Below are 27,050 nucleotides of genomic sequence, written 5' to 3'. Positions count from 1 at the left end.
TAATCCAATTCCTAAGAACTTCATATTGGTGTTTTCAACATTAATATTTGTCCGTTTCAAAAAAGAGTCCTTATGTTATTTTTCATTCAGCAAACAAAATACAACCTTTCCTATTCATATTCAATTATCAATTAAATAAAACTATGGTTTTGAGAAACAGAATCCAAACACAATTAAAACAACCCAGAATTCAATTTTTCTTTACACCCATTAGAAAAAACATAAATCTTCAAAACCCATAAAAAGTTGAAGAATTACCTGTTTGAGTAAAGAGATGGATCAAACATGTTTGTGGGATGTGTGGTCAAAACAGTTGATTAGAACAGACACGGCTGGGATTTAGGGGGGTTGAATAGTGTGCCTGGGATTTGGGGGCACACATAACTCTGGGCTCACTGGTTTTCAAAAGGGAAGGGGACTGAACGGGGGAGTGAGGGTGAAGGTAAGTGGGGACAAGTCATTCCCCCTTTAATTAATTTTTTTTTCAATCACTAAACGAAACAGTGTCATTTTAGTTAAAGAATATTTTAATTTTTTTAATCACTAAAGTAAACGGTGTCATTTTGTTTAAGGGTTTTCAGAAAAAAAAATTTAGAACATTGCTGCACAGCGCAGCAACAGCAACCCAGAAAACCATAAGTTGCCATAACTTCCGACGGGACCAGAAGGGCGGAACCACGGCTTTTGGGCTTGATTTTCGGCGAGAGGAGGGGCGGCTGCCCTTCCTTGCTCCTCTGTAGCTTCGCCACTGGGTCCAACTGTTTGTCTAATTAAAAGATTTAGAACTATCAATTAATTTTTTAGAAAAAGAGATAATGATGATAAATTAGAGAGTGATACACCTTCTGCATCTATTGAAGAGGTTCTAAAGGTATTATTTGATTGATAGGTCAATTTGACTTGTATTGACTCTACCCATTTCTACAACAAGTACTAAACGAGCTTTTTCAGCAATGAATCTTATTAAAACAAGACTTCGCAACAAGATAGAGAGTGGGTTTCTAGCAGACTCGATGGTTGTCTACATTAAAAAAAAAAGCTTGCTAAAAATGTTGATTCAGATGAAATAACAAAGGATTTCAATTATATTAAGGATTGAAGGGCACAACTTGAATAGGTTCTTTTTCTTCTTTTTATTTGTTAAGTTGAATAGGATTGATGATATATGTTTTCTTTTTATTGCAAATTTAAATGATTTCTTTGTTAAATCTAGTTGAAACTTGAGTTATGCAGAGTTATAATTTCTTAAACTCAACAATTTCTAACACGAAAATGACACGAAAATAACATGTTTCGAGTCAACACGATAACTAATCGGGTCATTATAAGGTGATCCATTAATAATGGGTTCTTAACGGGTATACACGCGGGTAGCACTGATAGGATTAAAAGCACACCACAAAGTAGCACACAAATATCCTATTGATTTTCCTTATTAACACTAAGATTTGTCAATTATAGCATATGAAAATAAGGGTCTTTCCCTCAGAAGATTGTTTTAGCTAATTACTTAAAATGTCACAAAAACTGGTTGATGTCCCTATTGACCATCCACCAAAAACATAATTATTAGACCAACTTACACTAATCTAAAGTCTACGAAATTTTATATGTAGATACTAGACACTTAGTCCTACACTTATACAAATTTTTGGGATTTTTGGAGTTGATTTGATATTTAAATTAAATCGAACAAAAACAGGATAGAAACAAATTTTAAGTAGTTCACAAATTAAGAAAAACGAGTTAGGGGAATTGCTATCCACCACCAAATAATCATGCAAACATGTTATGTTTCATTCAAACTCCTTTTATTTCTGGATGAAGATGCTCAAGTTGGCTCAATGTTAGAACTCAACCTCTTACTCTTTCTTATGTAGTTACCTCCAACCACACCCCTAAATTAAAAACTTTTTATTTGCTTTGCATACAATTTTTCTTTTCTTTTTTTTTTTTTTTTTTTTTTTGAACCAATTTTGCACATAACTAAATACAAACATGAAATACCCCCACACTTATTCTTTTACCAAACTCCTTCAAAGTACTTCACAAACATTTCTCACAATCTCACATTGCTTACTAGCTAGCTTGGAAAGGGTAAGGAAAAATGTTTAAGGTATAAGGGTAGACATATCTGGTGATAAGAAATAAAAGGCTCAAAATATACGCCTCAAATTGGCAATCTAATGATATCATTTTTCTTTAGGAAACATGCTTATTTGGGCCATGGTGATAAACCTAATGCCTCTATCCTTTTCAAGTTCATGTAATCAAATCACAAACATTTCGAAAGATCATTACGCAAGTTCTAGAGATGTAAGTCACATAAGTTCATCACACATGAAAGAATATGAGTGTATGAAAAATGCACACACTTTCATAGGCTCAAAAACTCACATAGGTTGTATATGGTCACTATATTCACATGCGAAGCTTTAAGTCATACTTTAGTTTCACATCAACAAGGCTATGTGGATTTGGTTTTTCACAGATGATTAAACATGTACAAGGCTAACAAGAGAATAAGGAATTTCACACAACACATGCTTACTAAGTTCTTGATCAACGTGGTTCAAATTCAATCCAATTATATCATTGGGTCGGGAAACTAACAAAAATCTAATTCAAAACAATAAAGAAAATAAGACTATTCTTAGATTTTCAAATTTTCTGAATGTTTTTTTTTTTGGGGTTTTTTTTTTAGAGTAAACAAAACTAATTAAGAAAACAAAAACAAATCAAACTAGTTCTTAGTCGAAGGGACGAAAATTTTCAATTTGGTCATTTTTTAATCCTTACCCCCAAAATTAAACTGGACATTGTCCCCAATGTTAAAAAAAAACACACAATAATGCATAAAATAAAAATAAAATAAAATAATAAGAAACAAAATAAAGCATTTAGACTGAAAACTTCCCCAATTTGCAGAAAAATCAAGCGATGACCCCTAAACTCCAATTCTGCAATCAACTCTAATGGTGGACACGATCAAATTTTCCTACAAAGAAAAGGAATAATTCAGTTTAGCATGCAAGAAAATTCAGAAAACAAAAACAAATGGAAAATTGAAAATGACATAAAAAGACAATGAATAGAAATATTGGGTTGTGACCCAATAAGCGCTTGCTTTTACGTCCGCAGCCGGACGGTACCAAGAGTAATCATCCAAGGGGAGATGGTTCTTGGAGGGGTACAACCTCCACAGCATGCTCCGCAAAAGACTCGTAATATGGCTTGAGTCTATGTCCATTCACTTTGAACATGTTTCCGGTCTTTGCACTTTGGATTTCCACTGCACCAAGAGGAAAAATATTAATTATAACAAATGGACCAACCCATCAAGAACGAAGCTTACCTGGAAATAACCGAATGCGAGAATTAAATAGAAGAACTTTTTGTCCAATGACAAAGCTCTTCCTTAAGATCATCTTGTCATGAAATGCCTTTGATTTCTCCTTGTATATTCAACTCATATGCATCATTCCGGATTTCGTCTAACTCATTCAATTGGAGCTTTCTATGCTGTTCGGCAACACTCATGTCCATGGTGTAGGCTTTGATCGCCCAATAAGCTTTATGTTCTAACTCTACTGGAAGACGGCATGGTTTCCCATAAACTAACCGAAATGAGGACATTCCAATAGGAGTCTTATAGGTAGTCCTATACGCCCACAATGCATCGTTTAAGCGCATGCTCCAATCCTTCCTACTAGGACTCACAGTTTTCTCCAAAATTTGCTTCACCTCACGGTTTGATACTTCTACTTGACCACTAGTTTGTGGATGATAAGGTGTAGACACCTTATGTGTGACATTGTACTTCCTAAGCAACTCTTCAAATGTTCTATTGCAAAAGTGACTCCCTCCATCACTGATGATTGCTCTAGGTATTCCAAATCTTGCAAAGATGTTAGTCTTAATAAAATCTGAAACAACTCTTGAATCATTAGTTTTGGTGGCTTTTGCTTCCACCCACTTAGAAACATAATCCACAACCAATAAAATGTAAAGAAAACCATTAGAAGATGGAAAAGGTCCCATGAAATTAATGCCCCACACATCAAAGATCTCAACAATCAAAATAGGGGTTTGTGGCATTTGATTTCTTGGGCCCAAGTTACCTGTTTGTTGACAACGATCACATGTTGCACAAAACTCGTACGCATCCTTAAACAAACTATTTCAATAAAAACCACTCTCTAACACCTTAAGAGTTGTCCTCTTTGCTCCAAAATGGCCGCCACATGCATAAGAATGACAACAAGTTAGAATAGATTTAAACTCAGATTTGGGGACACACCTTCTAATCAATTGATCAAGGCAATATTTCCACAAATAAGGATCACCCCACTCGTAGTATTTGGCGATTTTGACAAGGTTATCTTTCTGAGCACGTGTAAAATCATCCAGAATCTTTTTAGTGACCTTGTAATTGATAATATCTCCATACCAAGGGTCAGTAGCCTTTAATGAAAACAATTGCTCATCAGGAAAACTCTCACGTAAAGGGATGAGATCTTCCTCTATGTTTGAATGCACAAGTCTGCTAAGATGATCTGCTACAACATTCTTACTCCCTTTCTTATCCTTGATCTCCAAGTCAAAATCTTGAAGTAGAAGTATCCATCGAATGAGTCGCAGTTTTGCATCTTTTTTTTTTAGTAGATACTTCAAAGCTGCATGGTCAGAAAATACAGTAACTTTAGTTCCAATCAGATAAGATCTAAATTTTTCTAAAGCAAATTCAACAGCTAAAAGCTCATTCTCTGTTGCTGAATAATTCAACTGTGCATCATTAAGTGTTCGAGATGCATAATAGATGACATGTGGCACTTTTTTGACACGATGCCCTAGAACTACACCGACAGCATAGTCTGAAGCATCGCATATCAACTCAAAAGGTAAACTCTAATCTGGTGGCATGATCACATGAGCCGTGGATAACAACTTCTTAAGCTTGTTGAATGTTATCACACAATCTTCATTCAAATCAAATGTTACATCTTTTTGAAGCAAATAGCACAAGGGTCTAGAAATCATTGAGAAGTCCTTCATAAACATACGGTAGAAACCTGCATGTCCAAGAAAAAAACGAACCTCCCTGACAGTAGTAGGGAGGGGTAAAGAACTAACAAGTTCAGATTTATCAAATTCAATTCCATTTTCAGATATGATATGCCTAAGAACTAATCCATGTGAAACCATGAAATGACATTTTTCCCAATTTAAGACCAGATTAGTTTCTTGGCAACGTTTTAAAACTAGAGACAAATTATGTAGACATGTATCAAAAGAATCACCATAAACTGAAAAATCATCTATGAACATTTCAATTATTTTCTCAATCATATCAGAAAAGATACTTACCATATACCTTTGAAATATGGCGGGGGCGTTGCAAAGTCCAAACGGCATCCTTCGGTATGCAAATGTGCCAAACGGACATGTGGAAGTCGTCTTTTCTTGATCCTTCAGAGCAACTGCAATCTGATTATATCCAGAATAGCCATTAAGAAAGCAATAATGAGAATGACCAACTAACCTTTCTAACATTTGATCAATGAATAGGACTGGAAAGTGATCCTTGCGTGTGGTGCTGTTTATCTTCCGATAGTCTGTACAGACTCTCCAACTATTTTGCACACGTGTAGGCACTAGCTCATTAGCTTCATTCTTAACAACTGTGACTCCGGATCGATTCGGAACTACTTGAACGGGGCTCACCCACTTACTGTCTGAGATAGGATATATGATGCCAACATCAAGAAGTTTGATAACCTCTTTCTTGACGACCTCTATCATGAGTGGGTTCAAACAGCGTTAAGCTTTCCTTGTTGGTTTTGCACCTTCCTCCAACAGAATCCTATGCATACATGTAGCTGGATTTGTACCTTTGATATCTGTAATACTCCAAGCTATGACAGTTTGTGATCCTTCAGTACCCGGATCAGTTTCTCCCTCTTTTCTGCTGTGAGTTGTGATGATATGATGGCTAGTAATGTTTCATCATTTCCCAAAAATGCGTACTTCAAATGTTCAGGAATCGGTTTAAGCTCCAATTTGGGTGCCTGAATCACAGAAGGAAGAGTTTTTTCATTAGAAGTAGGAAGAGAAATAAAATAGGAAGAAAACTTACCATGAATTAGTGAAAGAGACTCAAGAGCGGCCACTGTTTGGATTAATTCTTCTTCAATGTGCTCGTAATAATTAAGATTTCCATGTGTAATGCTATGCATTAATGCCTTCTCTAAATTATCTTATCCCACACCTTGATTAAAACAATCATACACAAAATAGTCAAACACATCAATAGACAAACAAGATTCAAAATCACTAGGGTACCTCATAGCATTGAAGATTCTGAACTTGACGTTTTCTCCATCACTTTCCATGGTTAAGGTACCATCGTAGACATCAATCTTCGTACGTGCCGTTCTAAGGAATGGTCTTCCCAATATAAGAGAAAGTGCAGTAGGCATAGGGTCATGTTCCATCTCAAGAACTAAAAAGTCAGTGGGAAAAATGAGTTCATTCACTTGCACAAGTACATCCTCCAATAGGCATTTGGGATATCTATTTGAACGATCTGCCAACTGGATTACTACCTTTGTTTCCTTCAAGTCTCCAAGGTTCAATGATTCATACACTGAATATGGCATCAAATTGATGGATGCACCCAAATCACACAATGTTCTCCCAAACTCTTTCCCTCTGATTAATGCCACAGTTTCCTGATCATTGAATCTTCTCTTGTTCGTACAAAGCTCTTTAAGGAACCTTGCTTACTTAGGCACTTGTTTTATGGCATCTAAAAGAGGTAAGTTGACTTGGACTTTCCGGAAAGTATCCAAGATTTCCTTATCAGTTTGCTCTTTCTTAGACTTCATAAACCTATGAGGAAAAGAAACGGGGACACATGAGTTAAATGAATTTTAAACTTCTTTACTTACCTTATCAGAATCTTTTGTGTTCAGTTCTGTAGCTTTAGGAGACTTTGTAGTTTCTATTAAAGCCTCATCTTGCTCAAGATTTTTGGTTTGTAGCTCTCTTTGCTCATTTGTATCTTTTCTAGTCCTCTTTTGCATCCTTGGCTACTTAAAAAACTTATTTTCCACTCCTTAAAGTCACAACATTCATCTGCTCCGCATTTGGATTCACCACGGTCTGGTTAGGCAACCTTCCTGGTTGGTGTTGTTGCCCCATCAAACTTGCTAACTAACTCATTTGGCGCTCAAGGTTTTCAATTGCTTTGTCTGTTTTCTATTGATGAGATTGAGTAGAGTTAGCTAAAGAAGCAATTAAATCCTCAAAAGACTTACTTGGAGCTTGGTGTTGTTAAGGCTGAAATGGTGTCTGTGGTCTTGCTTGAAAGAAGCCAGATGGACGGTTATAGTTGTTGGGAACAGATTGTTGTCTGTTGTCTTGATTGTTCCACTTTAAGTGTGGATGATCGCGTCACCCCGCATTATAGTTGTTGGAGTATGGATCATACTTTTACCTTTGTTGCCCCTAAAACCCTCCTAACGCATTAGCTTGCTCAAGACCACCTTGATCCATCAATGAAGGGCACAAGTCTGTGGCATGTCCCATCATTGAACATACACTGCACACCTGTTTTGGAGCCTCCATAACCTGTTGCACAAGATTAGTCAAGTTAGCTAATTGTAATTCAATACTAGAATTAGCACTTACCTCATTAACTTTCTTAAGAGGTAGCTCATCTCTCCCTCCAAATTGTCGTGTGTTGCCAGCAATGTTCTTTAATAATGCCTTAGCATTTGCAACCAAATGTGTGAATCGCTCATAGTAATCTTCAAAGGGTTCTCCATGTTGTTGTCGGATTGCACATATATCTTTCCTTATGCTTGCAGCTTTTGTGGCCAAAAATATTGCTCCAAGAATGCTTGCTTCACCTGGTTCCATGTGTTCATTGATCCCGGAGGTAAATTGTAAAGCCACTCATTTGCCTTAGCTTCTAATGTAAATGGGAATGCCCTCAACTTGACTTGCTCCTCATCAACATTTGCTGGTCTCATTCTCGAGCATACCACATGAAACTCCATGAGATGCTTGTTGGCATCCTCTGTTGAAAATCCATGGAACTTAGGCAAGTAGTGAATCATGCCGGACTTTAGCTCAAATCCTCCTTCTGCATTTGGATATGTGATGCACAATAATTGTTGATCAGTATTTGGCATTGCAAACTCCCTCTAAGTACAGTTATCAGCCATGCCTTCTTGTGGTTCTTCCTCCTCTTCCAAACTCAAATGTGGTGGAGAAGATGGTGGTAAAGACACTGATGCACGTTTTTGCTTGATTTTTCTCTGAAGCTTTCGAAGTGTTCGTTCAAGCTTAGGATCATAGGAAGCTAGATCAATGCTCTTGGACCTTCGAGTATGCATATACTATGAAGAGTACCTGAAATAAAAAGAAAAACAAAAACACTAATTAGGCAAGAAAATAAAACAATAGAAAAATAAGTAATTAGAAATAACAATCCCCGGCGACACGGCGCCAAAAATTTGATAGGATTAAAAGCACACCACAAAGTAGCACACAAAAGTCCTATTGATTTTCCTTATTAACACTAAGATTTTTCAATTGTAGCATATGAAAATAAGGGTCTTTCCCGCAAAAGATTGTTTTATCTAACTACTTAAAATGTCACAAAAACTGGTTGATGTCCCTACTGATAAGCCACCAAAAAATAATTATTAGATTGACTTACACTAATCTAAAGTCTACGAAATTTTATATCCAGACACTAGACACATAGAGCTACACTTCTACAAATTTGTAGGATTTTTGGAGTTGATTTTCTATTTAAATTAAATCAAACAAAAACAGGACAGAAACAAATTTTAAGTAGTTCACAAATTAAGAAAAACGAGTTAGGGGAATTGCTATCCACCACCAAATAATCATGCAAACATGTTATGTTTCATTCAAACTCCTTTTATTTCTGGATGAAGATGCTCAAGTTGGCTCAATGTTAGAACTCAACCTATTACTCTTTCTTATGTAGTATGTTAAGAGAATGGCATTTTCAACTTAACTTAGTCCCTAGCATGCAATCTAGAATGGCGTGTTCATAGATTTAACAAATAGAAATCATTAAGAACAAAAAGAGTTTGAGTCATCACAAGGCATCGTAAGTACTGACGTTGTCTTACTTATCCTACAAATTAGTTCACATGTTAATCGCAATTAACAAGTACTACTCTAGAACATATGTAGGTCATCATTCGACAAGGGCAGGCACACACATATTCATAGCATTAGAATCCTAGATATGCTTACTAAGTATGCATCCGTAGAAAACACATAAAGAATTCATCAATGAGACTAGTAGTGAATCAATTTTCATCAATTCATAAAAGTAATTCAAACAAAATGTCATAACAAACTTGCAATCATATTCGGAGCTTCAAAACAGCCCCTAACTACTAAAAATTTAGTTACACATTATTATCAAATAAAACCAAAAGAAAGACATGAGTTTGAGAAGATAAAACCGAGAGAAGAGAATGCCAAGATTTCTGTCACGCCCCGAACCCGGGGTTGGTAGTAAAAACTTGAACCCGAATCTGAAACGTGAACTAAAAACTAAAAATAAAGAAAAGGAAATTGACACGGGTTGGAAAATAAACTCTTCTTATTTAAAATAACTCAATAATTCTTTACAAGGCTAAAATAAATAAATACAAAATTCTATCCTCACACTTAATCCGATCTCATCCCGTCTACCCTCTTAGATTGTTTAGTTCGTCAACCTGCATAACAATAGAGGGGTGAGCTTTAATAGCTCAGTAGGGACATAACCTTATTACAATAAATTGACAATATTAAATTAAGTGTCATAAAATCATGTAATCAAGTACCAAATCATTATCATCAACAATGCATGAGTGCGATACAATACTCTTCATCTCTACCCGTTAATTCATATAATAAAACACGCGGACCTGCACGTCCCATACCGTGCATTTTACCTCTGCAGTGGTGGTTCGAATGTTTTATTATACAAATTAACCCCATGTAACTCAATCATCCCAATTTCCCCTTTTGTTAGTCATCTTGCCTAAACTCTTCGTCGCCAGTCCCGAATTACCCTTAAAGAATCTGTGCACTGTGGGCTCACCTGAGACCTGGTACCTGCTAAGAGTTTGGCTCAACTACACAAAAGATCATTTCCAACTACCCTCATTTCCAATTCCTTCTCACCTACAAAGTTCCAACCACTTCTGACACATGAGTGATGCACAAGCAACGTTATTACATCTTTCACATGTCACAATATATCTCCATGTCACAATATATATCTCAACGAATAACATTCCAGTAGTACTAACAAGTAAACAACCAACTGAAGCAATAATCCAAACAATGTCCAACCACATTAATCAACCAACACAAATATAGTACTTCACGAAATTTAATAGAATCAATATCTGTAAAGGTCTACCATATTTCCCCTACCTGGACTCCAAAGCATTGCACCAACTCTCTATTACAAGAGTGCACCACTATTGTGATCAATTCCTATTTCACAAGTACAAGCAAATCACTAAAATGCATAACAAATGTAACCCTAGTTAGACTACTTGGTATTACTAATCTAACACCACTTGATTCAAAAGTCATTTTGGTCGATATGAAATAACGCAACTACAATAGGAGACGTTTGAATGTAAAAGGATTTAGGAAATAAGCAATATATATATATAGCTCACTGTATAATACAAGTTCCTCAAAACACTTTGGCTTATATAATTGCATAAAAGCTTTGTCATATTATACATATATACATATATATTTTCCTGATATGTATCAGTATGAACTATTTTACAAAATAATACTCCAACCGAGTTGGAATTGTAAAAGTCGTTTTATAAGGGTATTACAAATAGACCAACACTTTCAATCAAAACAGGCTTTGCATTATCCAGTACTATATAGTGAACAAACTGATCATACCATACTTGAAACCAAAAGGCTGTAGTTGTAAAAATAGGTATACGTTATATAGAATAGTTTTGCATCAAATAGGCAGCATTATATAAAACCCTTGCATATAAAACTTGTTTTGCAGTTTCTGCCTAAAAGCAACCATGAAAGACAACGATTTACTACATAAAATAGCTAAGCAAAGAACAAAGAGAGCTGCGAATCATTACCCTGTTGCAGGCTGACATCCCAAGCAGGAAGATAAATACGAATAATTCAGCACCCTTCTCTCTGATTCTATTTGATTTCTTAATCCCTTCCTCCTATTTGTCTTCTCTTATCTCCTCTCTCTCTCTCTCTCAACATATATATATACAAACACAACCACATGAGCTGCAAAGCATGCATTGCATGCTAGCTTGTGTTCGAAAACAATGGAGTTGATCTCCTATTTATAGGCTACTAAACGGAAACTACAAAGCCCCTTATTGGTTGAAGTTGGCGGCTAACCACAGCTGTTAAGCTAGTTGTAGGCACTGAGGAGAAAGAAGATAGCAACTAATTCAGGTGAGTACACGTGGTCTTAAGTCATAGACCGCAAAAAGAGATGGCAATCTCATTCAAAATATTTGTGTTGGCTTCTAAGTGGCCAGGTGGGTCAGTCAAAACAAACTAATTATATATACATACATATAAATGCATACGTACATGTACATATAAATACATACATATAAATACATACGTATATGTACATATGTATACACATTAAATACGGGATCTTACAATTTCCTTCTTCCTTTCCTTCCTTTCCCCAAAGCTGCCTAGTCCTCTTTCTTTTCTATTTTTTTATTTTTCCTTTCTCTTCTTTTTCCAACGCTACAACCTACAGCCTTTCCCCTTTTTAACTTGCTGCCCCATTTTTTTCTCCTTAACTCACCCACTAACAGCCATTTAGTGATGGCAATAAGTGAGAGGAAATGGTAAAATAATTGTAACTCTTTGGGTAGCCTTTATGCTAATTACTCCCACTTAATCCTCATCTTTATTTCCATTTCCTCTGATATTTGAATAGGTGTCAGTTGGCTTGTTCTTGGCTGCATCAGTTTTGGCTGCTAGATTTATTAGGTTTATTGCTTTCATTGCAGTTACAAACTGCTCAGTCTCTTGTGAACCTTTCAGTGTTAAAACGGCCATAACTTCTTCTACAAAAATGATATTAACAATCCGCGAAATGCTCCAGAAAATAGACATCCGTAGCTTTCCAAGCATATAAGGTCATTCTCTAATTCATTTTGAGCTGTTCACAACTTTCTTCCAAAGTCAGCTGACCTGCACAGCCAGTTTTGACGAATTTGTTACTTAAAATCCCACTTGTGTTATTTTTCTTTTCTTTGCTTGACAAATCCTAGAAAACACAAAAACAAAGTAATTAGCTCAAAATATAATGAACTAACTAAGAAAAGACAAGTGAATTTGATGTAAAATATATATAAATATGAGCTTATCAAGCACGTGGGTAACCCGTTTCAACCCGTTAAGAACAAAATTATTTTGATAATTTTAAAGTTTAATTACCAAAAGATTTATTATAAAATACAATAGTCATATTAATATATACAATATATTCTATATTAAATATATAGTTTTGTATTATTATTCTATATAAGTTAAAAAAAACGTTTTAGTCATTATTTATTTTTATTATGAGAGTTCCTTATTATCATTACTAGGATAAATTTTACTTAACATGTTGTTGTCCAAAATTAAAATAAACTAGTATAGTATTTGTATAGCAAGAACTAAGAAGACATACATACAAGTATGAAAAATGTGAAATAATATATAAACACCTGTGATTCATCATTATTCATCCACGAGTAAATAATGGTTACACTTACATTATTGTTTAGATTTTTAAAATCCTCCAAACCCTCATGAATAATGTTTTTTATTTGAGGGAAAAATTAATAATAATTATTGCAGAAGTGTAAAAAATGTAAAAAAAAATTACAATCACTCGACTCAATATTGTCTTGATCTCGAGATAGAGCACCGTTCAGATGGAATCCTAGTACATCAATCAAACTACACCCAAAAGGTGTTGCGCCGCTTTAACGAGGATAAAGTGAATCCTTCGAGTACTCTTATGGTCGTTCGATCGCTAGATGTAAAACGAGATCCCTTCTGTCCGAATAAGGATGATGAAGAGATTTTAGAGCCTGAAGTTTCTTATCTAAGTGCGATAGGCGTTTTATTGTACTTAGCTCAATGCACTAGACCTGATATCTCTTTCATTGTAAATCTTTTGGAAAGATACAGTAATGCACCGACACGCAGACACTGGACTGGTGTTAAAAACATCTTCTGTTACCTTGAGGGTACCATCGACTTGGGCTTATTTTATCCCTACGGATCCTTGATTGATGCTGCACCCCTATGTCTTGAGTTGATTCTTGCCTTTTTGGTTATGCCGATGCTTGATACTTATCTGATCTGCACAAGGCGTGCTCTCAAACGGGTTATGTCTTTATAATTGGAGGCTCTTTGAGGTCAACTAAATAGACCTTAGTTGTCACTTCGTCTAACCATGCTGAAATTCTCGCCTTACACGAAGCAACTTGGGAATGCTTTTAGCTGAGAGCAGTTGTGGGCCATATTCAAAGCGTCTGGGATCTTTACCTCATCGTTGACTTCCCGACAACGATCTATGAAGACAACGTAGTATGCATTGAACAGCTTAAGAAGGGTTATATCAAATAAGACAACACCAAGCACATTCCGAAGTTCTCCTTCTCACATAAACAGCAAGAGCATCAGAAGATTGAATTCACGCAAATGCGTTCACAAGACAATATGGTTGACCTCTTCACCAAATCACTACCAAATGCAACGTTTCAGAAGGTTGTTCAAGGAATTGGTATGTGTAAACTTTCTAAGTTTTAACATTGTTAGTTCTCTTTGAAATTCTGTCAAACTCATGAGGAGTATCATGAAGTATACTTACTTGATCTTAATGTACTCTTTTTCCCTATGATTATAAGCATTTTTCCCACTGTGTAAATCCTAGGTTAGGTTTGATACTAGTTATTCTTACCTATTAGGACTTGTATTCCTTGGAGGAGAATGATTCTTCCCTCCCTTATTACTATAAATAAAGGTATTGCGTAGGGAGAATAACGCATCCTCTACACAACCTTACAAACACATCTCTCTCTATTCTCTCTTTGTGTCGTCGACCCTCTCTCCCCTGTCAGATTAAAATAAGCCACAATAGAAGAAAAATAATATAAATACATCTTTATTGCATTCCGTTACTAGAGAGGGCGTTAGGGGGAGCGAAAGATGCAGTATTATGTAATATTATGTAATAATGTTCTATATTTAAAAAATTATTTTTGTTAGCACTTTAAAATCTCATTGTGCACTCTTTATAAGAGTAATTTTTTTTTCGTTCTAAATATAATAATTTTGAGTACCATGAGATATTTTCAGTGTTAATAATAACACCCTAAAAAATGATTTTTTTTTTCAATTTTATTATATAATAATAAAATGTTAGATTCAAGTTAAACTTTGAAGTTTTTTTTTTTTTTTTTTTGGTTAAACGATAGATTTTGTTATATTAGATGTTAGATTAACTATCGACAAGTTTGAACCGACGCTATCATACAAATACTAAACACTTTTCCACCACTACGGTAAAAGGCCACTTGCAAAGGGTTATTTATTTGCAAATCAATAAGTAATTTTTTAATATACAAAATAATACATATGACTGATGGTATGGTACTTAAAGAAAAAATTAGTGAAAATCAAATTCAGTATGATTTTTGTAACTAGGTGTTTGGACAATATTATTGAGTGTCCGGATACAAATAAAAAATAGTAATATCTATACACTCATTTTTGTTTCACACACTTTTTTCTTTAATTTTTTACAGTCGAATCGATGAAATTGAAAGAAATTAATAATAATAAAATTAACAAGAATGCTGGCAAGATGGAATTAAAAGAAAGGGAAATTTTATTTGAACTCATCTAACCTCTTTCCACACTCAACTTACTCTATTCACCCATTATTAAAGAATTAATATCTCTTTAAACCCAAATTTATTAACTAAACAAACCATTCAAACCCAATTCAAAATGTAAAATTATTTTTACACTCATTCCCTTTATAAAATAATATCTCTAACTGAATGTTTTTTTTTTTTTCAAAGAGACTTCCTTTGCCTGTCTATAATTGCATATGTCGTATAGGACTAACACTTCTATGGCTGCTTTTTTTCTTTCTGCTACCACAACTCATCCATGGACTTGGAATCCAATAGATCATTCCATAGACTTGAATTTGCCAAGAGAATATTATGCAAGCTCCAGTTCAGTCCTTTTTAAATCAAGCATTTTCATGTACTTTTTAAGAAACTTTGAAGTGACATAGGGCTGGGTGTTTAGATGCTATGTTAATAAACAAATAAACAAATTAGAGCTATTTCGAATAACAAAAGGTGAAAGACATGCCACCCGCTAATTCGTGGTTAACGTTGAGCAATCTTTATTTGCACCAAGAATCAAGTTTTGTGTCTTTGCAGTACTAATCAAAAGTCCTTGCACTAGTGTTTTGGAGCGCATACATACGGCAGATAAAAACAAATACAATATAATATAAAAAGTATGAAATTTAATCCAAAGAAGTAGCAAACAAACAAAATATCTATAAATTGAGTCATACCTTAGTTGAAGGATTAAAAACTTCAAAATCATCATCCATCAATAGAAAAACTTGTTTTTCTCTATCAGAGCTATAAGGGTTTTAGTCGGAATGAACGTAAGATAAACAAATGGTGATGCTAGGATTTAATTATAGTATGTGGGTCTATTGATAAATTTGATTTTTATTATTAATTTCATTTTGTACTTAATAGTAATTATGTAATATGGTAAAATAGTTAATTAACATTTAAAATTTAAATTAGGTGTAAAAAGAGGTTAGATGGAATTAAATAAAATTTCCTGGACATGTGGAGTAGCTTTTTGCCGCGTTCGATCGGGAAGTTGATTCTTATTAGGCACTAGGAAGGCGCGCACAGACCGCGTCCCATTAATGTAGCAAAAACGTAATCTGTATAAAACTGGAGAACCCAATCCATCTCCTCCATATCTCAGATCTTTTATTTCTTCATCTTCATATCCTCTCTGATCTTTTGGGTTTCAACTGAACATAAAAAATGGGTGGTGGGAAAGACAAGCATCACGACGACGAAGCAGACAAGGGGCTTTTTAGCCACCTTGCACACGGAGGAGGTTCGTACCCGCCTCAGCACGGGTACCCGCCGCAGCAGGGCGGCTATCCTCCGCAAGGGTACCCGCCCCAGCAGGGTGGCTATCCTCCTCAAGGGTATCCTCCCCAAGGTTACCCGCCTCAACAGGGGTACCCACCGGCTGGGTATCCTCAGCCTGGCCATCACGGCTCATCTGGTAATTATCAATTTCGTGTCCGATCTCTATTTGTATTGGTTGGCGTTGACCAATTTATGTAGGGTTTGTTGTTGTTGGGGATGCATTTTTATGTGCATTGATGGATTAATCGGTGAATTTCTGGCGGAATTTAATTACCCCAATTTTGGGTCTGATTTACTTTCCTCGCTGAATACATATTTTGTTGATTTTGTTACCTTAAAAATATGATTATGCACGTTCTGTTAATTTGTAATTTAATATGTTATGATCTGCAAAAAAATAAATAAATAAATAAAGGTTCAAATTACCCCATTTTTGTTTTCATTGTTATTATTGAGGAGATGGGAAGAGTTCGAAACTCTGGCATTGACTTACGAGCTGGAGAGTTTTGAACCTGTGACGCATGGGTGGAAACCTAGACCTTATTTTTGTTTTGATTATATTGCTGCATATGATCATAGATATTTATTTTCAAAGAATTTTTCTTCTTTATGGTGCGTTTGGACGAAGGACTTCAAATTTCTATGGAATTCAGGCTAAATTTGTTGAATGCCCTACAAAAATATGCAATACATTGGAGAGACCTTTAAATGACACCTTGAAATGTGTCATTTGAAAGTCATTTGTTTAGCATCTTTGAATGCATTAGTAGCTTTGTAGTGCTTAAATAGTTCATTGGCAGCGCTCTTATAGTGCATTTTTTACAATCGAGTCTTAAGTTCCTGGAACTTCCAAGGTCGGAATGATCTTAGTGCGTAAATGTCCATCTGATCATATGAAATGCTCATAGTCTTGTGCCTTGTCTCCTCTCATGATTACTTAGGCCTTGTGATTATCAACTGATTAGGGCTCGGATTTAAAGTTTGCTTAGGTTGTGCTTTTCCCTCTACTCTCAAAGTTTTGTAGTTCAATTAGTGCTTCTGATAGTGTTTAAAATGGATAATAAAGCTTCTTTAAATATCTTAATCTGTAAGTTTGATTCTGACTTGTGCTATTCTATCTCTTCAGGACACCATGGTGCAGGGGCGTTGCTGGCTGGTGGTGCGGTCGCTGCTGCAGCTGCTGTCGGTGCTCACCATCTCACTCAAGGTGGTCACCATGGCCAAGGTTCTCACGGTATTCTCCCTGGCGGTTACGGTGCTCACAATGTTGGTCACGGCTTTGCATCACATGGCGGGAAGCATGGGAAGCATGGCAAGCAGGGGAAATTCGGGAAGCATAAGAAAGGCAAGTTCGGCAAGCACGGTGGAGGCAAGTTCAAGAAATGGAAGTGATCCCTAACATACTGCAAAAAACTCAACAGAAATGCTGATCCTATAGACTAAGTAAATAAGCTGTCAATTACGCGATGTAGTTCGATGGAAGTCTGTTATGTGTTTAATTCTGCAGAATTAGAACCATCTGTTTTTTCTTGTGACTTTGATTCCATATGTGTTGCCTCCTTGGCCATTTGACCCTTATTGGTAATATTTCTGCTTGTAGAAATGTGTTTAATTCTGGTGTTCGTTTCTATCATATTAGGGTTGACTTGAAATGAAGGCATGCATGTTTGGAATTGCTTCTGATATGGTTAGAAGCGTTTTCGGATAACCAAAAGCAGTTTTTGGTGCTTTCTACAGAAGCATTTATATATTTTAGGTCCTCATTCAAAGATTCATCGTTGCAAAAATAATTATCCAAAATTCTAAAAAGTTTTATCATATAATGGTTATTTGCGCTTATGAATTGAACGTACCGGGTCCAAGAAACCACTGCTATTTCTTTTCTTTTTATGTCGACATTGCTGTTTCTTTGGGAGGCCCTACAACCAACATAACGAACCCAAAAATCCTAGACCATTGGGCCTATACACACCGAAAAGCATCCCAGGAAAATACAACAGACCTGCTTTGGTGCTACTAGGTTACAAGCTAGTTTACAAAGCACTTGTCCCGACCTCTGCAAAGTCGGTATTGACGCCCATCCATCCGACCAAAAGCCCATCCTCAACCAGATGCCCCAGTCCTCCGACCTCAAAGTCCTGGATGCCATGCAACGCGTCGTTTCCAACGTCTCCTAGACCCTTTCCGTCCTCAAAATCGGGAAGAGATCCGGTCCGGATCTCTCCCATCAAAGGCCCAGGATCAAGTGATCCGGACCGTTGAAATTTAATCTAACGACTACAATTATTATAACTTTTATAGGGGCTCCTGTTTGTAGCATTTTGATCAAATTTCAACGATCAGGATCACTTGATCCTGAACTTTTGATGGGAGAGATTCGGACCAATGACCCAGATCACTTGATCCTAGGCTTTTGATGGGAGAGATCCAGACCATATCTCTTCCCCTTAAAATCCTCGAGCTAGTCGACATCTCCTAGACCCCTTATGACCATGAGTTGGTCGACACAACCCTCTCGAACAACCCTAATCCCCAATTTATAGAAGAAAAAAAATCCTACCTCCATTTTTTTTTTAATATAAAAATTTGAATGTTGGTTTGATCTGGATTCCTACTATCAACTAGATATTTACTCATCGGGTAATGCTAGAGAGATTAAATTTTGTAAACCATATAACATGGTTATTAATGATTGAATTATTACTTAAGTATTGATTAACGTATTTATTTCTTATTGGTGATATATCATATCATTTGCAAATTTGGTTGAAAATTTATTCTATCTATCATTACTCTTACTCCTCTAATTTGATGAACAAGATATGATTATATTTAATTTCAACAACTTGAAGTGGTTTCGTGGCGGCTCTTTCCAGTGAATTTGGATTTGATTTTATTTTGATTTCGGGGTGTGGGATTACGGATGGATGCTTGATTTTTGGTGAGGGGAAGCATAGCGTTTGCATGTTTGTTCAGGTGAGGCGAGAGGTCAACTATGCAAAAGAGGCATACTAGGTTAAACTTGAAGGATTGATGAATGGAGGTTTATCATTTAAACGAATTCGTATGTTGATGTACAACATTACAATGCTCAAAAGAGAGTTTATAATGTAACCCAAAGTTGAGGTGGTAAAATATAATTTATTTAAATATAAAATAAAAACTAAAATGATTATTAAGGCACCCCTTAGCATTTGAGCTTGAATTTGAAAATTTTATTTGAAGCCAACTTTTTCCCCTTTTCCTTTGCATAATAAAATATAAAGCAAATAACCAGAAACATGATTAGCAAGTAGCACGCCACTTATAATGGTGAAGAACATAATAAGACGGCCTCAACGTGAATGAATATCAAGTATAAGCATCAACTTCCATTATCTCCATCCCTATGTCTATATATTATTGCAAATCAAAGCAACTGCCAGTGGTGAATTCAGGATTTGAATCTTGAATTGTCCTAGTGTTAAAGGTTCAAGTATTTAAAATAGAAATAGAGCGCGAAGCGCACAAAAATAATTTTAGTTTATTCACTAAGACATTTCGTCGAACACTTGATGAGTGACATCGAGAGAATGTCAAGTGTTGTCCATGCAACTTGTCGAGATAGGCTTAGCAGATATTACATCAAACACTTGATAAGTATAAAAGAACCCACACAAAATATTCGGAGTGTCCTCAAAATACCCGCATATATATTTTCTGAACTCCAGTAATTCTAAGATCACCTAAGTCTCAGTGTGCATCTACCTCTCACAACTGCCATCCTTATCGGTTGCTCATCACTCGAATCATTATTCAATATCAATATAAACATTGTTTCATGATTTTTAGTCTGATTTGAGATTGTCACTAAAGATCATTGAATTAGAGAGCGTATGTATTAAAAAGTTCTAAAGATTGTCATAAAGCAAGGGTGTGTGTGTGTTTGAAGCAACCGAATGAATGTCATTGGATGTCGTTAATCAAAAGTGCCATCAACGGATATTAAAGTATAAGCAAATCCAGGCGCTGATCAGGCCCAAAGTTGGACCCATCACAACGTGATTGACGGCTGGATATGGCCCAGATCACATGTTGCTCGATCGGGTTGGTTGGTTGCTGGACAAAAACAGGAAATTAATTTCTTTTCTTTTTTTCTTTGAGAGCAAATCAAGGCTTTCTTTGAGAGCACACCAAGGTCTTCCCTCTACGAAGTACCCTCTGATTTATGACCTTCTAAGAAGTACTCTCTGATTTATGACATCTTACTACTTATGTTTAGCTTTATTTATGCATGAATAATTTGTCAATAGGGTAAATATGTGTCGGTGTTTCAGTTACATTATGAAAAAAATTTCAGTTACATTCTGAAAATTTTGCAAGTTTCACAATTTCTTTCGATTGTGTAGGAACACCAAGGTCAATTATACAAATACATAACGTCTCACTCTTGATAAGATATTCCGCGGAGTTATCTGATTAGAGAGTCTTTAACACTCAGTAAGATGCTCATAAAAATCGGATAAGACTATAATACAAATGAATCTGATGTGAAATAAAGATCGTCGTTTTGTCGACCTGGGACATGTAAAAGAGTTGGTTACCTAAATTATAGCCTTTTGTTTTCGTTTAATGATACGTTAGGTCAAAGCTAAAGAAAGAATAAGTAATCCCTTTCACTGTTTTAATCAACAAAAAATTACGTTAAAAAGGAAAAGGAGGTGCATTGGATCTTGTAAAACAAGGTATGGGCATGACAATAGTTTGTTTATTATTTGAGGGGCAGGCTTTGTCTAACTCAAACTGTGCAAACACGAGGGTGATTATTATGAACAAGTGAAAATATAACCATAATGTTTATAATATATACTAGTGCAAAATATTATATTGTCGTACAACTCATTATGTTTGGTTGTGATCTATATATCGTTATACGATCATTGACATATCCTCATTCCTTCTGGGACCCGGCTTCTCTGCCTTCTCAATTCTCATGCATTCTCATCATCTCCTATTTGTACGGTTACGGTTAAGCAACGTCAACATTTTATATCATTGTTACTTTTTGTCTTATTATCTCTATAAAAAAAAAATATATATATATATATATATAATGTTGACGTGGCTTAACTGTGACCGCACAAAATATGAGAGGATGAGAGTGTATGGGAACTAGGAGGGCAAAGAAGTCAGGTCCTTCCTTCTGACTGGACAAATTCTTCTCCTCTGTAGCAGTATAAGATATTTATGATGTTAGTTTAAGAATTTTAATCATTAATCATTTTTTATTGTTTGTTGAATATGACAGTGTATGACATAGGGGTGGGCAAATGGGTATAGGAACCGCGGGTAGAGGCGAGTAACCAAGGTTCGAGGCGGGTACGAGTTGGTTCCAATTTTTTAATAAAAGAAATGGGGCGGGGTGGGGCAGGCCACTTCCAGATGTATAGAAAAAAGGGTACTTGGATCGGCCCGTTTGTAATTGTAATGGATGGACGAGATTGACGAGTACAATATCATCCAATCTTAATCGTTGGTTTTACCCCAGGTCTCAATCAAACCTGACTCTCTCTTGCATCTCCTCCCTTCCACCCACACTTTCCGTCTTCGTCAATCATCTTCTCCACCACCCAAAACATCACCGCCGTCGTGAATCTGGCGACCACCACGATGACCTATCCTCTTAATTGTCCTCCTCCTAGTCTCCCTCCCTCTCGAGGCCCACAATACCGACACTCATCTCATCTTTCCTACTCATCTCTATCTCCCTCGATGATATCATCGAAAACCCAGGGTCCCAGACCACTGATCCATCATCATCCCATCACCGCCGTAGCGACGACCACCACCCTATCACCCACATCGAGATCTCTGGTTCATGCGTTATCTCCTCGTCGACGGCACTACCTAGAACTCGTTCTCTTCTCCCTCCAACTCTTCAATCAAAATCGAAATTCATCACCATCTCATCTTCTTCCAAATTGAAATCGAGATTGTAAACTCTACAGTCCCAAGCAAAGGGGACGAAGACCATGCCCTCGAGATTGTCAAACACCACCTCGAGATGGGGGTTTTTTTCTGAATCTGTTGTGGAGTTTATACTTTAAAGCATCTAATGGTGTTTGACAATCTCGTGCCATCGTGTCATCATGCCATCATCGATTAGAGTCGAGAGACAGAGACCTTGATTTGGGATTGGGAAAGATGAACAAGAGAGACGGGGACACGTGGACCCGGCCCGTAACAGCCCATTTTAAATGAGCCTGGTACCGTCCGATTCCTAACTTAGAAATTCCATTACCCGGCTCAACACACCTCGTTACTATTTACAACAGGTACGGTCCAGTTCCTGTAAATTTGGGCCCGACCCATACCCACCCTTAGTATGACACTAATTTACAGTCTAATAACATAAATATAACCAAAAAAATAATATCTACTCCATTTAAATCGTCATAACAAAAGAATATGCATGCAACCCGAACACCAAAATGATTTCTGAACAAATCGTATAATAATATGTAAACTAATTAAAGCACAAAATAATACGTTATCGACTTGAAATACCGCATAAATTTCCAACTACATGTAAGTTTTGTGTTAATTTACCAACAAACATGGAGTGGAAAATGTTAAAGAGGAAGGAGGAGGAGAGTGAGAAAAGCAGAGAAATAGTGTGGGTCCAAGAAAATCAAAACTGAGGATAAGAACGTACGCAAAAAATTCAAACCTTCACGATGAAGCAAAAAACACAACTCCGTGGATATTTGACTTGGAATATTTATGGCAGAATGGCAGGCACATATCATGTGTTTAACTAATCAGATTTCAAAAATTAAATTTACTTAACGTTGATATACAACGGTCAACATCACCATCACTTAAAAATAGTTTGAATCTAATAAAGTTATAAATAAAGCTTTGTACAAAAAAAGTAAGCTAGTAAATCGGTCGTGTTTGCCGTATTCATGTCCTTTTTTGTATCATATCCATTATCTTAAAGAGTCGTGTCACATCAAATTCGTTATCTTGATAGGTTTTTATCAGTTGATCCAATAGATTTGTTAACAGGTCGTGTTATCATGTTTGATTAATAGGTTATCTAAGAAATTATCATGCATAATGATTTGAAAAATATGTCTTATAAGGCTCGTTACAAGTGAACCACCCAACTCGATAACGAAATCAATAACGAAGGACCGAACAACGACCTGAATTGTCAAGAATTAAGTTGAAACTTGTTTCGTGTTGAATTAACTAATCGTGTCCGTCAGGTCTAAACAATAGGGTGAAAAATCTCTTCCTGTCGCAAACTGTACTTCTACTGCACTAGGGTTGTAAAGAAATATTAATTTAATTAGCTACAACTGTAACCAACCACAGTACAGCTTTACGCGGGGCCCAATCATGTTCTGCTTAGTGTTGCTTTTAAGAAAACAACTGTAAATCCCGTAATTTGTCTAAGTGGTTAAGAACCAAGTCTTTTAGCTTTGACTGACTGATTTAACCTAATAGAGCCACTAAACAAATCCCTTAATCACAATTAAACAAACCACCACGGAATCCAAAAGAATAAACAGAAGTCGACGGCAAACTAAGAGCTTTCCTTCTTATTACTTCTTAGAATCTTACATCCCAAGAGGAGAGATGATATTACAAGCCAGAGATTAAATTACCCTAATCCAGATTTAAACCTTGGATTTGGAACAAATTAATTAACCCAAAATTATTACAACACAAAAGAACACATTCTTCCTAGTAATTTATCTTCTTCCTTGACCTAAAAGCTAACTCCCCAAAGAAGCAGCAGCAGCAGCAGCAGCAGCAGCTGCCTTCCCAAAAAAAAACCTGGATATCTTTCTTATTGCTCCAAAATCTAATCTCACATTCTTGAATCTCCTTAATTAAATATAAAAAAAACACATAATATCTTCTTCTTCATAAAACCCTAATCAGAAAACCCTAATTTGTATATAATCTTCTTGCTTTTTTGCCTGTTTTGCCCTTTGGATGTGAAACTAAATCAGTAGGTCCACTCCTGAGGGAGGCGCACTTCGTGATTTACTGGCCCCTCTGCCGCTGTCCTTAGTCCAAGCCTTTGCTGAGTCAACAGCGCGTTTCTTCTTGCCGCCAGTGCCTCTGCAGAATCCAATTGCAGAAAGAAATTATTAGGAACCAACATAAACAGAGTAACAGATCTGAAACACAAGGTTTCCACAAGTAGAAAGTTTGAACTATGAACTTTAATTACCATGGTCTGGAGCCAAACCGGTGGTGAAACGCGGCGGAGCGTGGCGGTTCATGTCTTCGAAGCTCAGGTTCAGAGCCTGAACAACCTTGGCCGGCATTAGAACAGTTGAACAACCTAAATGGTAACAAAATCAAACAGAACATGTTAAATAAAATGACACAAGTGTTGAGATTCAGAAAACGGGCCCAAGTGGTCGAAATTCGAAAATACAAATGCACCTGCTTTCTTGCGAGGTTCAGGAGGGGAAGGGTTGGTGTATCTGCGAGGCAAGAAAACGCCGGTGCCAGCACATTCCCTCTTGATATTAGAACCGTTGGGCAAAACGGGACGCACGGCGGCGTTAGTGTGGCGCTGAGGTTGCTGACTTTGTTGGTGGTGGGGGTGTTGGTGATGGTGGTGGTGGTGGTGGTGGTTGTGTTGGACTTGAAGCGGCGGCCATGTCGATTGGGGAAAATTAACACCATGCTCGCATCTCTCGTACCCAACAATGTTTCTTCCTCTGTTTTGGATCTGCTGCTGGTGGTTGTGCTGGGGGTGGAGCTGAGCTGGTTGATGTGGCTGAGCTGACCATGGAAGATGATTTACTTGCTTGTCCTGCCTCACATGGTGAAACTGCAAAACACCGAAAACACCCTTCGTCAGATCACAACACTAGCACATCAAAAAGCAGGTTTGCTCGAAATGAAATGGGTTTTAGGACTTTCACCTGAGTGAAGCTTTGGTTCGAGCAGAGCCCGGGGCCTGAGTGTCGGGGAGGACTGGGGATCCGAGGTGGGCCCAGAAGTCCACCGCGGCCGTGGTTGCCGCCGAACTCGGTTGCTCCGCCGAGGCTGTTGGTCATTTTTAACCGCGCAACCTGCCCGGCTGCCGCGTATATCAGCTCCCAGATGTCGTTCTGAGCTCCAAACGGCGTCGTCGGTGGCGAAGGCACCTGGGAAGACGGGCCCGTCGGGCTTCCGTTGCTGGACCAGCTCCCGATTCCGCTCAGAGTCGACTGGGGAGACCCGGACATGACCCACTGAGTCAACACAGTAAAACTCGGTCAGTATTTCAGAAACCCAAAATTTTAAACAGGAAGAGGAACAGTTAAACTGTAAAAATCTGATTTTGTGAAGCTGAAATCTTTACCTCGGGGTTCTCTTTGGGGAAGGCGGCGGGGACGGATAGTTTCTGGGTCTGGTGAGCAGGCTGCAGCGAGGACTGTGCGAGGCGGCGGGTAAGCCCGGCGAGGAAGTCCTCCTCGTCGCTGCTGCTGCTGCCTCCCTCGGTCTCGGTGGAGCTCACCACGGACTCGACAGGGGAGTTCAGGGCCGAGTAGGAGTCGGACGAGTCGAACTCGTAGGGGAACTCGGTGGGGAAGCTGACGCGGGATTCGACGCAGTTCCGGCGGAAGCTGTGGTCTTTGTTGCTGTCGCCCATGTTGCAGTGGAGCACGACGTCGTCCGTGAGGAAGTGGGAGGGGAGATGGAACTCGGGATCGTCCTGGGAGTGATTCATAGGGACTGGAGAGCCAAAACGGTGCGTATAAATGGACGAGGGTAGAGAGAGAAAGAGGTAGAGAAAGAGGAGATGGGTTGAGATGAGAGTGAGGGAGTGTTGCTGGTTGGGGAAGATTTAATAATGAGAGGCCAAGTCTTTTGGGGTTTGCTTTGCAGGCTGGGAGGGACCGGGACCCACCAGAAACAAAAGGTGTAGAGAGAGAAACTAGAGGGAACGGGATTGGCACTTGAGGACGATGTGGAAGACAAGCTGCCTTTATTAAGGTTTCAGGGTCTATTTGAGACAATTCAAAAAATTATTTACTAAAAAATAGAATTTCAAAAAATAAAAAAAGAATATAATTTGAAACTATGAACATTGAGAGAGGGAGGAGAGTGGGGCAGGCTGGGATTCTGCAAACAACTTGTGAACTGGCCTGGAGACATTTTTCCTTCTATTCAAACATTTGTTCTAAAAATCCTCGCATAGCTTCTGTCTAGACGTTAGGAGGTTGATCATCGTCCCGATTAATGCCTAGGTGCTTGAAAATTAAGAAAGAGCACCTAAATCTGTTGAGGTGCCCGCCTAGGCACCCGTCTAGCCTGCCCGGACCCGCCCAAACAACCACCTAGGTTGCGACTTACTTAGACAAAAAATAAATAACTTTTATTTTGCATTTTATTTTTTTAATAAATTGTAAGAGACTTGTTGAATACTTAAATGAATATACCTTAAATGCTTGTTTTCTATAGTTTCATTATGTTTCAATACTTCATAATATATATGTTATTTTATTTTGTAGCTTATGATGAAATTATATATATTTTAAATATAAATTGACACTTATTTACACGAAGCCACCTAAGCGTTAAGGCCCAACCTGCTGTCCGACTAGCGTCCAGTGTTTTTTAAAACCTTGATTCAAACTCCCCGCATGTAAATAGTGATCTTCACGTTTTCCTTTTTCTTTTTTCTTTTTCTTTTTTTGCACCATTGTTTTTTTTGTTTAAATTCATTACTTTTTCTTAATGTAATTGATCCAGTTACTAGAG

At 37.2% G+C, this 27,050-nt stretch overlaps 3 protein-coding genes across 3 annotated transcripts; 1 reads left to right on the top strand and 2 right to left on the bottom strand.

Moving 5' to 3' along the window:
• Positions 1-7,509: 7,509 nt before the first annotated feature.
• Positions 7,510-8,402, bottom strand: LOC139197807 (uncharacterized). Its single transcript, XM_070825783.1, has 4 exons — positions 8,234-8,402; positions 7,914-8,149; positions 7,693-7,770; positions 7,510-7,632 (listed from the first exon to the last, which is right to left on the bottom strand). Exons 1-4 carry the CDS (start codon positions 8,400-8,402, stop codon positions 7,510-7,512), a joined length of 606 nt encoding a protein of 201 aa, XP_070681884.1.
• Positions 8,403-15,940: 7,538 nt separating this feature from the next.
• LOC103453277 (glycine-rich protein A3-like) lies at positions 15,941-17,901 on the top strand. Its single transcript, XM_008392820.4, has 2 exons — positions 15,941-16,425; positions 17,416-17,901. Exons 1-2 carry the CDS (start codon positions 16,176-16,178, stop codon positions 17,679-17,681), a joined length of 516 nt encoding a protein of 171 aa, XP_008391042.1. The 5' UTR covers positions 15,941-16,175; the 3' UTR covers positions 17,682-17,901.
• Positions 17,902-23,851: 5,950 nt separating this feature from the next.
• LOC103453279 (uncharacterized) lies at positions 23,852-26,287 on the bottom strand. The gene is made up of 5 exons (XM_008392821.4): positions 25,648-26,287; positions 25,226-25,537; positions 24,738-25,131; positions 24,520-24,633; positions 23,852-24,407 (listed from the first exon to the last, which is right to left on the bottom strand). Exons 1-5 carry the CDS (start codon positions 26,014-26,016, stop codon positions 24,292-24,294), a joined length of 1,305 nt encoding a protein of 434 aa, XP_008391043.1. The 5' UTR covers positions 26,017-26,287; the 3' UTR covers positions 23,852-24,291.
• Between the last annotated feature and the right edge of the window lie 763 nt (positions 26,288-27,050).

The sequence above is a fragment of the Malus domestica genome, chromosome 07, assembly GCF_042453785.1.
Source record: "Malus domestica chromosome 07, GDT2T_hap1".
Lineage (NCBI taxonomy): Eukaryota > Viridiplantae > Streptophyta > Magnoliopsida > Rosales > Rosaceae > Malus > Malus domestica.
Note: the sequence above shows the minus strand (reverse complement) of the source record. Positions and strands in the feature narration are given on the sequence as shown.